The sequence below is a fragment of the Epithele typhae genome, assembly GCF_022376455.1.
Source record: "Epithele typhae strain CBS 203.58 chromosome Unknown BXZ73scaffold_22, whole genome shotgun sequence".
NCBI lineage: Eukaryota > Fungi > Basidiomycota > Agaricomycetes > Polyporales > Epitheliaceae > Epithele > Epithele typhae.
In genome coordinates, this window is record NW_025954213.1 from 16990 (window position 1) to 31558 (window position 14569).

A 14569-nucleotide genomic window follows, 5' to 3' on the forward strand; every position below is an offset into this window, starting at 1 on the left:
CGCACGCATAAGCGTCTCGCCTGGCGGTGGGTCCATAAACTCGAAGCCGATGAGATCGTTGATACCAAGCGACTTAAGCAGCAAGACCACAGTGCCGAGGTTGGTACGCTGGATCTCCGGAACGGTGTTCTCTTCGAGCTCATTGGAGAAGGCCCATTTCGTGTAGAGACGGAATGCCTTGCCGGGACCTACACGACCCGCACGACCCGCCCTCTGGTTGGCGGATGCACGTGAGCACTGAAAAGAATGCAACCGAAGCGGATCAACAACGTTACTTGGATAGCAGATGTTGAACAAGACCTACCGGAACAACAACAAGGGACGACATGCCTGTTCGCGGGTTGTAAGAGTTTTGCTTGACGAAGCCGGGGTCAATGACGAACACAACGCCATCGATGGTGATAGACGTCTCCGCGATGTTGGTAGCGAGGACGACTTTACGAGCACCTTCCGGAGTGGGCTCGAAGATCTTGGCCTGCATCTCGCTCGGAAGGTTGGCGTAGATGGGACAGATAATAAGCTCTTTGATCTTGTTGCCCAGTGCTCGTGCGGTTTCCTGCAAGTTCTCTTGCGCGGCTTCGATCTCATCTTGACCCGTGAAAAATACAAGGATATCACCCTTCGGTTGAGTGGTATGGATCTGGAACACTGTGGTGATGGCTGCGTGAAGATAGTTGGCCTCCGGTTGTGGCGTGTAATGGATGTCAACAGGATAACGACGGCCAGGGACTGATACACGCAGTCAGTAATAGATCGCGGCGAGATGACTTGGCTGTTTACCGTAAAAAACAGGGGCGTCATCGAAGTATTCGCTGAACTTCTCGGCGTCCATCGTCGCACTTGAGATGAGCAACCTGAGCTCAGGCCTGAACCTAGCGATGTCCTACGCTCGGGTGTCAACGCCTGTAATGCAGGGGCGTGTGAGGAGACTACGCACCTTGACAAGAGCGAACAGGATATCTGTACTCAGTGTCCGCTCATGTGCCTCGTCGATGATAAGAGCAGCGTATCCCGCAAGATCCGGTTCAGTAAGAAACTCGCGGAGAAGCATGCCGTCGGTCATGTACTTCAGCACCGTCTTATCGCTCGTGCAGTCTTCGAAACGAATGGAGTATCCGACCTCGTAGCCGACCTTCGTACCCATCTCGTCGGCCACACGAGCCGCCACAGACATCGCTGCGACTCGACGAGGTTGAGTGCAGCCAACTTTGAGACCGCCAGCAGTATATCCGGCTTCGTGTAGGTATTGAGGAAGCTGGGTGGTCTTGCCTGAACCTGTCTCGGCGACAACGATGAGCACTTGATGCTCTTTGATGGCTTCCAGTAACTGCTCGCGATAGTGATAGATAGGCAATGACTTTCGGGTCTCGTCCATGCTTTTGGCTATAACACCAAATGAGTACGTGGGTGCAATCAAGGCCATCCATTGCTCACCTCGCTGCTCTGCTTCGTCGATCTGCTGCTGCAGAAGCTTGTCCGCGGCGCTCATGGTGTTCTCTCCACCGAGAGTAGATTCCATGACGAACTTGATAGTCTGACTCTCGTCGAAGACGTACTCATAATCTTCGACGACTTCAACCTTGTCCATCGCTCCAGTCTTGAACGTGCTGTGTTTTGTCTGGGCAGCTTCCCACTGGTCGACGTCAGTGGTGAACTGGTCGTCCTTCGGTTTCGCCTCATCGTACCGCTTGTACAAAACGTTCTCCTTCTTCTTCTTGTCGATTTTGCCCTGCTCCGTGAAGTAGTCTTCAGGAAGCTGGTATCCTTCCCATTTGTCGTCGATCTTGAGGCGCTCTTCGACAAGTCTGAGCAGTTCCTTCTTGCGCTCGAGGTCCTGCTTCTCGCGTTTCGTCATCTTCATACCGTGGAAGAGAGCCTCGTCGTCTTGGATTTCGCGTTTGAGCAACTCCAGCTGTTGCAGCTCGCGCTTCGAGAGATACGCTTGCCGTGAGTGCTCGCGAAGATCAGGCATCGCTTCTCGCCGGGCATTCGAGTCGTCCGCGAGTCGTCGTCGCTCCGCCGCCTCCGCCGCCGCCCCGCTGTTCTTCGACGACCTGTCCTCGACGACCTTCTTCGTCTTCTCCTTGTCCCTCTCCTTCACCCGCTCCGCGAAGGCATCGCGCTCCTTGAGGTCCTCCAGCCGCTCTTGCTCCCGTCGCGCGTCCTCGTCCTCCATCTCCCCGTCATCCACCTCTCGCCCCTCATCCTTGTCCCCATACCGCGACCCCCCTTCCCGCCGATCGTAGTCCTCTTGTCGCGGCCGCTTCCGCGCCTTCTCCTCATCGTCGCTCTCCCACTCGCGCGTGTCGCCTTCGCGCTTGCGGAGGTGGCGCTCCTTCTTCTCCTTCTTGCGTTTCGACCCGCTTGCCTCCACTACGCCGGGGTCGTCGTTATCGAGCAAGAAGTCAAATTTGCGGGCAGCGAGGGCCTTTGAATCTTGCTCTGCTTGTCTGCGGGACGCGTCCGTGGCCTTCTTGTGTTTGTGCTTGCGCGGTGCACGAGCGAAGACCTCTTGTGCGAAGCGCTGAGCGTCCGCAGAGTTGGGGAGACCAGAAGCGTTGAGGGCGGAGAAGAGAGCCTCGGGAGTTTTTGAGGATGACGCTACATCATCATCAGCACGAGATGTATTGTGAAAATGAGAAGTATACGCACCTGAAGCCACTACATAGTCGACTATGCTCCTGTCGGAGAGCCCGAAGAACTGTAGGATTCGACTGAGTACAGTGGACAGACATAGGTGTTGCAGCTTACCCTTAGCGCATTGTCGGATATGTATCGTTCCAAATCCGACATAAGGACGGAGGTGTGAGAAGGAGTGGTCAAGAAAACGCTCTGAGACCGCCGCCGCCCAGTCGACCGCGGAGGTGCCGGCGTCAATTCAGTCATGTGCTGTCATGGCATAAGCGACCCTTCGAAGGCGACGCCATATGCATGGTGCCTCCTACCACCATCCACTACTGCTCCTTGCGCTCCTCCTTCATGCACTCGTCATTTCACCTCTGTTATTTCATGCCACCATTGCCGCGGACTGGAAAGGCTTGTGACTTGGATAAGAAACCAATGCGACCAAGAAGATGATCTTTTGCTACATTCAAAAGACGGAGACGTCACGCAGGTCCTCCCGTTCACACAGCTCGATGGTGCAAGCTAGCGCAGCCCATGCTTTGGAGGGTGCCTGGAGCTGGGCTGAGACCATGCCGCGTGGGTCCCAATGATCTTGTCTATGCGCTACCGAGATATCAGGTTAACTGCATTGACGATCCCAAACAGGTATTCACCATCCGCGGCCCTACCCGCGCGCTGGTGTTCCGACGATGCGCGGAAGCATTCACGAAAACCCGCGTGCTTGGCGCTCGCAGGGACGAACGCGGATGTTCGCGCACGAGCTCAGGAGAGGCTACCAGACAGGTCGTTGCGTTCCTCCCATCACGACCGCTGTCACTTGTTATCGATTCATCCCCGGGGACTTATTCTTAGCATGCACTCTCTATTCATTCCGTCTGTACGATTCTGGCCTCCTCCGTAGCTGCGTGGCGCCTGGGCCTATTTCGTTGTCTATATAGCCTCGCAGTCGTGCACGGCTCTCTTGAGAACGCTCTCGAGTTAAAGCGGTCTTGCAACCTGCCTTTCCTCTGCGTGCATCGCTCTACCTCGACCCTCCCACTGGGCGATCGCGCGCAAACGTGGATCGTAGCGCCAGGCTTTTTGCACCGCTGACTCGCTGAGGGGCTCAGGAGGGGCTTGTTTTGTCGCCAGCCGCAGCAGGCTCTATCCTATTCCTTCTCTCACCCGTTTCGCCAGTCATGAACCCGACTCCCGCTCCCAGTAGCGTCAACGTACATGCCACTTTGGGGATGGTGTTCCTCGGCGCTTGCACCTCATCCATGTACGCGCGCCTCGCATCGTTTGTTGCACCCAAGGCTGATTCTCACCGTCTGCAGGTTATATGGAGTCACTTGCTTGCAAACTTTCCATTACTATCGCTCCCTGCGATCCAAAGATGATAGAACAGCGTTGCGTGTGCTGGTACGTCGACAACGCCGGCAAGTAGCTGAACACCTTGCTGACGACGCTTTGGCTCTGGCTCTCACAGGTCGCGTTTCTCTTGTATGCTGTCTCATATGCTCTCCCCTTAGGGGTGTTGACGATAAACCCTAGTGCAGTGGACACGTTTCATCAGGCCCTTGTCATCCACAGCGGCTACACGTATCTCATCATCAACTTCGATGACGTCAGTGCACTATTCACGTACAATGTTTGGTGAGTGTCTGCCATAAATTGGGTTTAATATTTGCTCAAGCCGTTATACGTCCAGGAGTGTCCCCGTACGTTTTCCACTCTAGACATTTGCAGAACGTCGTCGCTCATGACTTTGACTGCCCATGCAGGCTGAGATTTTTGTGAATGCAAGCCGCCGCCTTGCATGCCGTGCACGCTGCCGAGACTAATCCTAACCATCACAGGGGTTTACCAGCGCAATCATGAACTCGTTTGTCGCTATGCTCCCTGCTGGCCTTCATATTACTCATCAATGCATGTCCAGATTTCTCATTGCTCGTCTATATCGCTGTACGTGTGCCACATCGAACCATCACTCGGGCCATTGACTCATTCCCTCTAGTGAGCCATCATCGGATCCTGACAGCTGTAGCGGTACTACTGTTGCTTCGTGTGCTCTATGCAGAACTGACGCACGACTGTAGAGTGTCTGCGCAGCCGCGACGTGTGGTGCGTCGCAACACTAAGAGTATCGTGATCGACTACGAGTGCTCATGTTTCCCTTCAACTCCAATAGTCCTTATCATCAGTGAGTAGCCCCTTTTCAAAAGGAACGCAAGACGCTATATTGACGCGTACGAACAAGCATTTTCATGCCTATTGTAAGCACGATCTTTGAGCAGCGGATCGCAATCTCTGTTGAGTCGTTGAGATTGCTCCGTCAGCTTCACTTTCCCAAGCACGTTTGCTGGGTTGTTCGCGCTCCGAGTAGGTCGTGGACTGATTGTTTTTTATCATGCTCAAACTTGGCTCTGTGTGGTAGGAATACGTGATCGCAGGCCTTGCGTCGTCCGCCGCAACAGACATGCTTATCGGCTTTGCGCTCTGCTTCTACTTGCAAAAAAGCCGTACCGGCCTCCACCGGTGAATTTCCATCCCTCGTACAGGAACGCATCCGCTAACTTCGGAGCGTGCTCCAGCTCTAACGATATGATAACAAAGTTGATTGTGATCTCGATGGGAACGGGACTTCTCACAGTGTACGTATCTTCACCTCGCTTGTTCTAGTGTAATCACTCAACTCCCGCCTCAAGCATATTCGACCTCGGGGTTCTCATCACTGTAGGTTGAATGCCTCCAGAACGATGCCTTCGCTTACGTATCCTGGCAGTTTGTGGCAGCAACGAATGGTCTGTACGACCTGCTGCTCAGTTTCATGCTAGGAAAGCGTAAGTGCTCACGGAGCATTGTGTGAAACTGAACTGAGCCGTCATTCAGTATACGTGAACGTGGTGCTCACCACGTGCGTGGTCACCGAATTTCTACTGACGTGCCCAACATGCTGAACCTGTTGTTGATATGACCAGCCTCAATCTTCGAAAATACGTCCGACACTCAACTGAGGATGGTGTACGGGGGCGCCACACCAGCGTAGTCACAGATATTATGTTCATGCCAGGAGAAGAACGTCCAATAGAGCTGGTCGAGACTTTGTCGAGAACATCCACAACAGCGAACACGATTATGGAAGACACTTCGGGATCGACCAGAGCCGAGAAGGTACGTCAATCATTCAATATTGTGAGTTCCCGTCGCTCACATACCTGTGTCCAGTAGCATTGCGCTCGGTCCGACAGTGGGTCCTCACCAATCGATACTCGGCATAAGTCATAATGGGAGGAGACTGCATGTACTTGGTTTCTCTGTGTTGACAGCTCTCGTTCCCTTTGTTGTATCATAGTTCCAATTTCGTTGGGTTGCTCGTGCTGTTTTACTGCGATGTCTGGTCGGTGGGTTATACGCAGAAGTGAATGTAGAAACCCGGTAACGCAGCGGCGAGCAACATGGTCCACGAGGATGCCTGGAAAAGGCGGGGGAACGAGTTCAAGCGACGTTAACGGTGGACGCGTCTCGACTGCGCGTCGGATCTTGCGCGGAGGTATACGTCACGTGTTCGCGTCGCAGCCTCGTGAGGGGCATGAGTTCAACTCTTCCTGGGCGCCTCCAAAGTCAACCCGACTCCAGTCACTCGACCGCTTCTCTCCCGCCACCCCCTCCCCCGCCCCGCTCCTCTTGACACCCGCAAGCACGTATCGACGCGTTACTATAACACCATAGCACTTTGGCTCCTGCGCATACATCCCTCGAGACACTGACCATCGTTCGTACTCCCACGCAGGATCACTTGGCCATTGTCTGACCGTGTTTCAAGCTACGCATCGCGACTTTCCACACTGGTCTCTCCCCGGAAACCTGGGAACTGGATTCGGGTACGTTCGCATTCATTTCACGAGGTTGAGATTTGCATCTACGGTGTCGTATCGAGGATTGTCGCCGCCATCCAGTGGGTTCGCCATTGTTCATGGGCTCATCTTATTGGTCTGGGTTACGCGCGTGGCTGCTTGTGGTGGACTATCCCCGGTCTCTTCGGCTCATGCTCGTCTTTGTCTTGTGACATTGAACTCACGCTCACACAGCGACATCAAGACACTGGCAACCTTCGACTTCCCAACCACGATGTCTTCAAGTTCTTATACGCTTGTCGACGAGGCACCATTACTCCCTCTTACGCCCGGTCAATCATCACCACCCTCCCGCGACAAGGCGCAAGTTTCCCCGGCCAACTCTGACGACTCCTCACTCGCCTGCGACCTTTCCGACCTCTCATTCGACTATGAGCGCAACTCGCGCGGCGAGATCGCTCGCGCCTCCAAGGGCTCTTCGAAACCCTCATCTCCTCCTACACCTGCCGACTCCCCGCCTTTGAAGTCCACCTCCCCAGTCCTCGTGCCTTCCGTCCATTCCCGACCCGTCCCATTGACGCGCTCGGAATCGATGCCTCAGGAATCTATCTACAACCCACGACAATTCTCGCGCGCGGCATCAGGACCTCTTGCAATTACACCGAGCACGACACGCGGCATCACCGGACTCGGGACGAGCAGCGTCGCGAGCGGACGCAAGATTGGTGGACCGCGACGCGTCAAGCTTGAGGATGTTTCCGAAAGCGAGGCGCAGCCACGGATACCCGTCCCGTCCATGTCTGGAGTGTCGCTGGATGAGAAAGAGAACCAGCGGACAGGACGTTCCCTGCGTCCCGCGAGGTCCATCGGGAAACATCTTGGTTATGACAAAATCGCGGAAACGCATGAAGACGTCGAGCCCCCACCACCCCCGGTCCAGCTGTACACTTCCACCCCGGCCACGGCGTTCGGCGAGCTTAAGCGACGCCCCCCCTCCAATCGACATGCTCCCGGAACGCCCTCTCGCACACGCACGGCCAATGACGAGTCTCGGCGCCCGACGAGTGACCGTGCAAGAGAAGCTGCAGCAGGAGCGGACGATCGCGCGAGAGGAGGCTTATATGGACGCGCGCCGGGAAGCGGAAGAAGCAGCAGGTACGTCGCCGGCGCATCGAGACAGCCTGCACTGTCCCTCATGTTCCTCGGCGCTGGCCACACAGCCCGCGCTCAAATGTCCCATTTCCCTTCCCCCCGCGACCATCTGCGCCATTCTCGAAAAGACTCGGACACGATGCGCGGCGGCTCCGGGTCGCCGACGGCGGTCGAAGTTGGGAGGCTGAGACGTAGTCCGACCACGATCGAGGCGCACAAGCAACAGCAAACGCAGTGGGATGATGAGCTACAGCAGGGGCCCACACCGAGCAGCAAGATGCCCGCAGTGGCCCCCGTACTGGCCAGCAGCTCGCGCATGCTGACAGTATGTCCCCACCGTTTTCATTCTACTTCGGGAGGCTGAGGACGGCTTCTAGGTGAACAAGAAGCATTACAACCGCATGGACATGATTGGCAAGGGCGGCTCCTCGCGCGTTTACCGGGTCACCAACAGTAGCCATGAGATGTTTGCGCTTAAGCGTGTCACACTCGATAAAGTCGACCAAGACACGATGCAAGGTTACCTTAACGAGATTTCCTTGCTCAAGCGTCTTGAAGGCAACCCTCGTATCATCCGCTTATATGACAGTGAGCTCAAGCAAGGAGGCAGCACGGGCAAAGGCAGCCTGATGCTCGTGATGGAGTATGGAGAGATCGATCTCGCGAAGCTGGTTCAAGAGCAGCAGAAAGGACCGATGGATCCCGTCTGGGTTGCATACTATTGGAAGCAGGTGGTCGTTAGTCCGAAGTCGGCATGCAAGACGTACTGAACCATATATACGCAGATGCTGCAAGCTGTCCAGGTGATCCACGACGAGAAGATTGTTCACTCCGACCTGAAACCTGCGAATTTCGTCTTGGTCAAGGGGCAACTGAAGCTCATCGACTTCGGTATTGCGAACGCCATCGCCAATGATACGACGAATATTCAGCGCGATCACCAGATCGGTACCGTCAACTTCATGTCTCCGGAAGCCATCGAACTTCCCGAGGGTACGCGCCGGCTTAAAGTCGGTCGTCCATCCGACGTATGGTCGCTGGGATGTATTCTTTATCAGATGGTATACGGCCAGCCCCCTTTCCACCTATACAGCGTCTACCAGAAGATGAAGCTCATCCCTGACGAGTCGCACGTGATCGAGTTCCCGGAATACGCTATTCCAGTTGCGCGGAAGACGGCAAGGGATCCTTCTCCTGGCATACGCGGGGGTTCGCCTCAGCCACAGGCAGAACAGGCGATGGAGCATCTCAAAGTTCGCGTGCCGCAGGCAATCATCAACACCATGAAGAGCTGCCTGATCCGCAGTCCGAGGGATCGGGCGACGATTCCGCAACTGCTGAAGCAGAACTGGCTAGAAGGTATATTGTTACACGTTGTCCGCCGAGACCCGTGCTCAACTATCTTTGCAGCGGAGGTGCCCTCAGAAACCATCACTCCTCCGTCTGCGCCAGCGACCCCACCGTTGCCCGAGCTCGCTCCCGACGAGACCATCATCAACCCTCATTACATGATGCAGCTCCTCATTTATGGTATCCGCATGGGATCAGAAGGTGCTTTGGATTGGGACGAGGCGCGATTGATGCAGGAGGGCGAAGTATGTCCTCCAATTTCCCGCCCATCCTCTTGCTGAACTTCGGTTGTAGCGCCTCGTACACGAACTGCAGAATATGAACCGCAACGCTGGACGGATGCGCTAGGTCGCGTCCCGACGATCTCCGCATCCGCGTCACCACCCTCGCTCCGCCTAATAGCAACCTGCCACCCCCGGAACCCTAGACTGTGTCTGCGCCGTGCCGCATGCCGAAGTGTATATGTTTATCCATGTTGGGTGTGTCTGATTATCTTTCGCTATGCTATGTCGTCGCTTCGCCGTTGCTGTCGCACCACCACGCTACCCCTGCCCCACTGCACTGTACACCAACCCCCCGCATGTCCCGTGTTCCCGTCGCTCTCAAAAGTTCTTTGTACACCGCACGTAGTCCCGATGCCTCCGGCCCGCTCTCCTATGCCCTCACCTCGACGTGCTCGTCGCCACCCGGACCGGCCTTGCGATCTACTTGTGTCGTTTATTGTCTCCATCCACGTGGAAGCATGCCCCTTCGACCTTCTCCCCTCTGCGTATTGTACAGCATTAGTCTCCTCCATAGTCACACACATCACCCCCATTTTACCGCATCTTCCCCCTCCCCCATACGTCCACACCCCGCACATAGTCTGCCGTCCGTTCCCCCACCCGGAATCGAATCGGTCTCTCCGCCCCCTTCGCTCTGTGCTCGCTGTGTGGAGCCCCCGCCGAGCCGTGCTCGCGCGTGCGCGCCCCGTTCGATGTTGTCATTTGCACCTTGCAATGCTATCCCGTCCGTCCGTTCGGCGATCACCAAGCTTCGAGACGTGCCTTCTCAGACACTGGACCAGCGAGACCTCTCGAACGCGCATGCCAGCTGCGTCTTCTGCCGACGACCGCGGACCCACATCTGAACTGGTGCACACGGTCGGATACGAGCGGCGCACTGGTTTGAACAAATCCTTCGCTTATGTGTTCGGAGGTAAACATCGGGCAAACGAGAGCTTCAGAGCCGGAACACAACCTCGCACAAGACAGCCCACCGTATAAATCAAGACGAGAAAAATGAAATAGAACTACAATAATCATACAAGAGCCAAGCCACGGGTCTAACGATAAACAATAAGATAAATCACGTCCTCTCGCCCCGGAGGCGGCGCGCGAGCTGGAGGTCTTTCGGCTGGATGGTGACGCGCTTGGCGTGGATCGCGGCGAGGTTCGTGTCCTCGAAGAGCGAGACGAGGTACGCCTCGGACGCCTCCTGGAGCGCCATGACCGCGGACGACTGGAAGCGGAGGTCCGTCTGCGCCGAGATGGCGAGTCAGCGACCCGGACGCAGAGGGACAGACGAAGAGAAGCGAGTCGCACCTTGAAGTCCTGCGCGATCTCGCGCACGAGCCGCTGGAAGGGGAGCTTGCGGATGAGCAGCTCCGTCGACTTCTGGTACCGCCGGATCTCGCGCAGGGCGACGGTGCCAGGCCGGAAGCGATGGGGCTTCTTCACGCCGCCGGTCGCAGCCTGCGGCGGAGAGGCGGGTGAGATGGGAGTCCGCATGAGCGGCGAGGAGGGCGACTTACGGCGGCGGTTTTCCGCGCCTGGGACTTGGCAGCGAGCTGCTTGCGGGGCGCCTTGCCACCGGTGGACTTGCGAGCGGTCTGCTTAGTGCGGGCCATTGCTGATGATGGGATGTGTGTGAGGGGGTGAGGTGGTTGTACGCGCGGGAGGGCGAGGGCACTAAGCGGGGTAGGGACATGACGGGAGGAGGGCAGGGGCTACTTATACAAGCGCGCCCCAGCCAACGCGCGCGACGCGTCCGAGGCGCACGTGACGACGCGTTGAGAGGCCGTCAACAAAATAAGGTTTGACATCACGCACACGTGATGCGACGCGTCCGCGCCCAGCGCCCCATATATACCCGGCCTCCACGGACTCCTTTGCCCCACTCACCCGCTCGCCCTCTGTCTCCGCCGCCTCCGTCGTTGCGCCACAAACAACTCTCGCGTCTTTCGCACTCCCCATCAACTCTCTCAAATCACAATGTCTGGCCGTGGAAAGGGTGGCAAGGTTAGCTCAGCTCTGAACACTTGTCTCTTCCGACGCTGACCACCTTCGACTCGCGCAGGGTCTCGGAAAGGGCGGTGCCAAGCGCCACCGCAAGATCCTCCGCGACAACATCCAGGGCATCACCAAGCCCGCCATCCGCCGCCTCGCCCGCCGCGGCGGCGTGAAGCGTATCTCGGGCCTTATCTACGAGGAGACCCGCGGCGTGCTCAAGATCTTCCTCGAGAACGTGAGTGCCCTCGAGGCTTCCGCGTCGTCGCGTTCTCAACCGTTCGCCGCAGGTCATCCGCGACTCCGTGACCTACACCGAGCACGCGAAGCGCAAGACCGTCACGGCGCTCGACGTCGTGTACGCGCTCAAGCGGTCAGGGCGCACGCTCTACGGTTTCGGTGCTTAGACTGTTTTCGCTCTGGTTCTTTATTGGTATACTGTGTACTGTATAGTGTAATCTATTCTTCCTTCCTTCCTCTGAACCGCTGTGTGGACGCCTGGACTGAATTGTCACCACGCACTGGCTGCTTAGAGTGTGTCGCGAAGTTGAACTCTTCCGTGTTGCTGTGGATCGGCTCCGCTGAGAATATGAAGTATATGCGGTCAATGAGTCCCGAAGAGCCTACACGTTGAGACAGTTTGGCACTTCATATATCAGCCGGAGAAAAAGACTCGCGACCGACCCCCAGCGCATGTCCTCCGACGCCCGAACTCATAATATTACAGACGCTACGGACACTCGCAGGCGGTACTAGGGGGCAAGGCGCGAACATATAAAGGGTAACGGGGAACAAGAGAGAAGCCTCGGGGTATTCACAAACGACCTGGCCTGACCTTCGGGCGGTGGAGGGGGGACGGGTGGGTAAGGAGGTACTCGTGGCACGCAATATCAGCAATAACGTATCACCCAGCCTGCAAACTTTGGGGGGCACAGCACGCAGTACGATCCGACGAACGCCAAGAAGGGAGCGAGGGCGGGAGGAGAGGAAGGGCGGGAAGAGGAAGGGAGGGGCGCGCGGGGAGGTACGAACGTGCCGTGTGCATAAATACATGCAAGCAGCACCGCCGCGGAGGGCGCACCGCTCACCGCTTCTCCGCGGGGAAGTCGTTCTGGGTCTCGACAGTGATGTGGACGCCGTTCCCGCTGGGACGTTGGTGTCGATCGGGAAGATCTCCGCCTTGTGGTCGCGGCCGCCGACGGAGCTCTTGCCGTCGTTCCACTCCGCGCCCTTGTCGCCCGCGGTGGGGTCGCCGAGCGGGACGGAGAACGTGCCCTCGTTCCCGCGCCCGCCGCCGACGGAGAGCACCGGGTTCACCGCCGGGCGGTTGCCCGAGAGGACGTGGGTGGTGTTGCCCGAGCGCGAGGGGTGCGAGTGCGAGGAGACGGCGAAGGAGCCGCCCGAGACGAGCGAGCCGCGGACGGCGAGGATGATGCGCATCGACATGGACGCGGTCAGGACGGCGGTCATCGAGGTCACGATCGTGCGCACGGGGTCGTCGGTGCCGGTGGGCTTGATGATGAACCAGAAGAGCATGTTGACCATGTTGACGACCCAGACGGCGCCGTAGAGGTTGAGGCCGTCACGGAGCATGAGCTTCCAGTAGGAGAGCTGCTTGATCTGGAGCGACTGGAGCGATCGGTTGAGCGCGAGCGCGAGCTGTGCGGGCACAAAGCGGTGCGATCAGCGAAGTCAAAGACGCAAGCGGTGCAGATATGACATACGGAAGCGGTGTAGAGCAGCGTCGCGGACACCCAGTAGATGCCCACCCAGCCCTCCTTGGGCTCGGCGATGCATCCCTGACCTTCGAGGAGAGGCGTTGCTGGAAGCGCAGAGTCAGTAAAGGTTTGGAAACCGCACGGTCTTGGTCTCATGAACGGGGGGACGCCGGGATGGATCGCCGCGCCCAAAGGGAGCAGCAGGGTCGGCCGACGGCGGACATGGGAAAGGCGGGGAAGAAGCGGACGAAGGCGCGGAAGGTTCGATGATGGGTTGCGACGGTACTCACAGCGATAGAAGCCACAGCAGATGGCGGTGATGACGACCTGGAGGGCGAAGAGGGCGCCCATGCCATAGAGAACGGTCCGGCTCTTCTCGTAGATGGCGTGGATGCGGATGACATGGACGATGGAGCAGGCGGCGAGGAGGATGGCGGTACAGATGGGCTCGAAGAGGAAGAAGTGGGAGCATTGCTGCCGACGGAGGGAAGGAGATTAGCTCAAGCTCTGAGTTCTGCCGTGTGCTCAGCGTGCGCTCCGGGGGCGAGCGGGGGCCGTGGAGCGGTGGTATCGCTGGCGGATACGCCCGGCCGGCTTAGCGCGCCGTCGCTTGGGACCGCGCTTGGGACCGCAGCACGGCGGAGACAATAGAGCGCGCGCGAGAGAGAAAGGAACTCACGACTTGCGTCCAGTTGATGTCGAAGAAGGCGACGCCTGGAGAGAGAAGAGTGAGACAATACAGTAACCACGGAGGGAGCGATAGACGGACCGACGATGATGAACTCAAGGGGCATGAAGACGCGGAGGAAGTGGAAGAGGATCTTGAGTGGTGGCCACTCCTTGGTGCGGAGCAGACGCCATGTGCGCGGGGAGAGGACGAGGGTGTCCCATGCGGCGACGGTGAGGGTGCAGACGAAGAAGTACTTGTGGGCGGAGAGGTGGGGAGGGAGGTTGAGGTAGGGGGGGAGGATGTCGGCGAGGCTGGGGTCTGTCGAGTTGGTCGAGTTGTCAGACATGGCGCGCGGCGGGTCTGCCTGAGAGCCGAGGGGAAAGACGGACGGGAGGAAAGTCCGGGCGAGGGCGGGGGCGAAGGAGGGGAGGGAGGCCAGCCGGAGATAAGTATTCGCACCAGCAAACGCAACCGCCCACGCCCCGCTGGCGCCCGTCGCCCTCCAATCAGCGCGAGCAGCCGTGCGCTTCCAAGCCCGCCGTTCTCGGAGTTCGCGGCGTTCGCCTCTCCCGTCAACGCCTCCGCGGCGGCCACGGCGGACGTGAGCTTGTCAGGCCAGAACGGTCTCCAGCCGCACCGAACTCTGTCCCGACCACCCTCCGTCTCGCCTCACAGCCCACGCCATCCTCGCATCCTGGCCCGCACCGCCTACAAACAAACCTTGGACTCCCGTCGCCTCTCGTCACTCGTCGTCCTGACAGACTGATCACGCCACCTCGATCGAGTTGCACGCGAGGACTCCCGTACCCCTTCCGCCGGGTCGGCACGCGTGCCATCCGTTCAGGCTATTCCCCTCGTTCCCTGACATGTCCATCGACTTTCTGATCAGCCCCGCGCTCACTTCCCGGCCCATCTTCTCCTGAGATCCCTTTCCGGCGCCGGCCGGCCAAC

At 58.0% G+C, this 14569-nt stretch overlaps 4 protein-coding genes across 4 annotated transcripts; 3 read left to right on the forward strand and 1 right to left on the reverse strand.

Moving 5' to 3' along the window:
• Positions 1-3803: 3803 nt before the first annotated feature.
• Positions 3804-5885, forward strand: BXZ73DRAFT_101081 (uncharacterized protein; the record flags this gene model as incomplete). The annotated part of the gene is made up of 20 exons (XM_048014787.1): positions 3804-3886; positions 3942-4026; positions 4094-4107; positions 4159-4260; positions 4316-4325; positions 4389-4400; positions 4464-4569; positions 4622-4647; positions 4704-4728; positions 4796-4807; positions 4865-4880; positions 4944-4986; positions 5042-5142; positions 5199-5258; positions 5313-5340; positions 5390-5447; positions 5497-5521; positions 5586-5628; positions 5718-5778; positions 5833-5885. The coding sequence occupies 20 exons, from the start codon at positions 3804-3806 to the stop codon at positions 5883-5885; spliced, it is 963 nt and encodes a 320-aa protein (XP_047878123.1).
• A 1580-nt stretch (positions 5886-7465) lies between these two features.
• BXZ73DRAFT_89781 (kinase-like protein) lies at positions 7466-9311 on the forward strand (the record flags this gene model as incomplete). The annotated part of the gene is made up of 6 exons (XM_048025386.1): positions 7466-7694; positions 7742-7938; positions 7991-8344; positions 8399-8972; positions 9024-9208; positions 9258-9311. The coding sequence occupies 6 exons, from the start codon at positions 7466-7468 to the stop codon at positions 9309-9311; spliced, it is 1593 nt and encodes a 530-aa protein (XP_047878124.1).
• A 1904-nt stretch (positions 9312-11215) lies between these two features.
• Positions 11216-11637, forward strand: BXZ73DRAFT_46564 (histone-fold-containing protein; the record flags this gene model as incomplete). Its single annotated transcript, XM_048019715.1, has 3 exons — positions 11216-11242; positions 11301-11468; positions 11521-11637. The coding sequence occupies 3 exons, from the start codon at positions 11216-11218 to the stop codon at positions 11635-11637; spliced, it is 312 nt and encodes a 103-aa protein (XP_047878125.1).
• Positions 11638-12314: 677 nt separating this feature from the next.
• On the reverse strand, positions 12315-13964 carry BXZ73DRAFT_101085 (uncharacterized protein; the record flags this gene model as incomplete). Its single annotated transcript, XM_048014788.1, has 6 exons — positions 12315-12347; positions 12383-12889; positions 12955-13052; positions 13239-13422; positions 13628-13662; positions 13718-13964. The coding sequence occupies 6 exons, from the start codon at positions 13962-13964 to the stop codon at positions 12315-12317; spliced, it is 1104 nt and encodes a 367-aa protein (XP_047878126.1).
• Between the last annotated feature and the right edge of the window lie 605 nt (positions 13965-14569).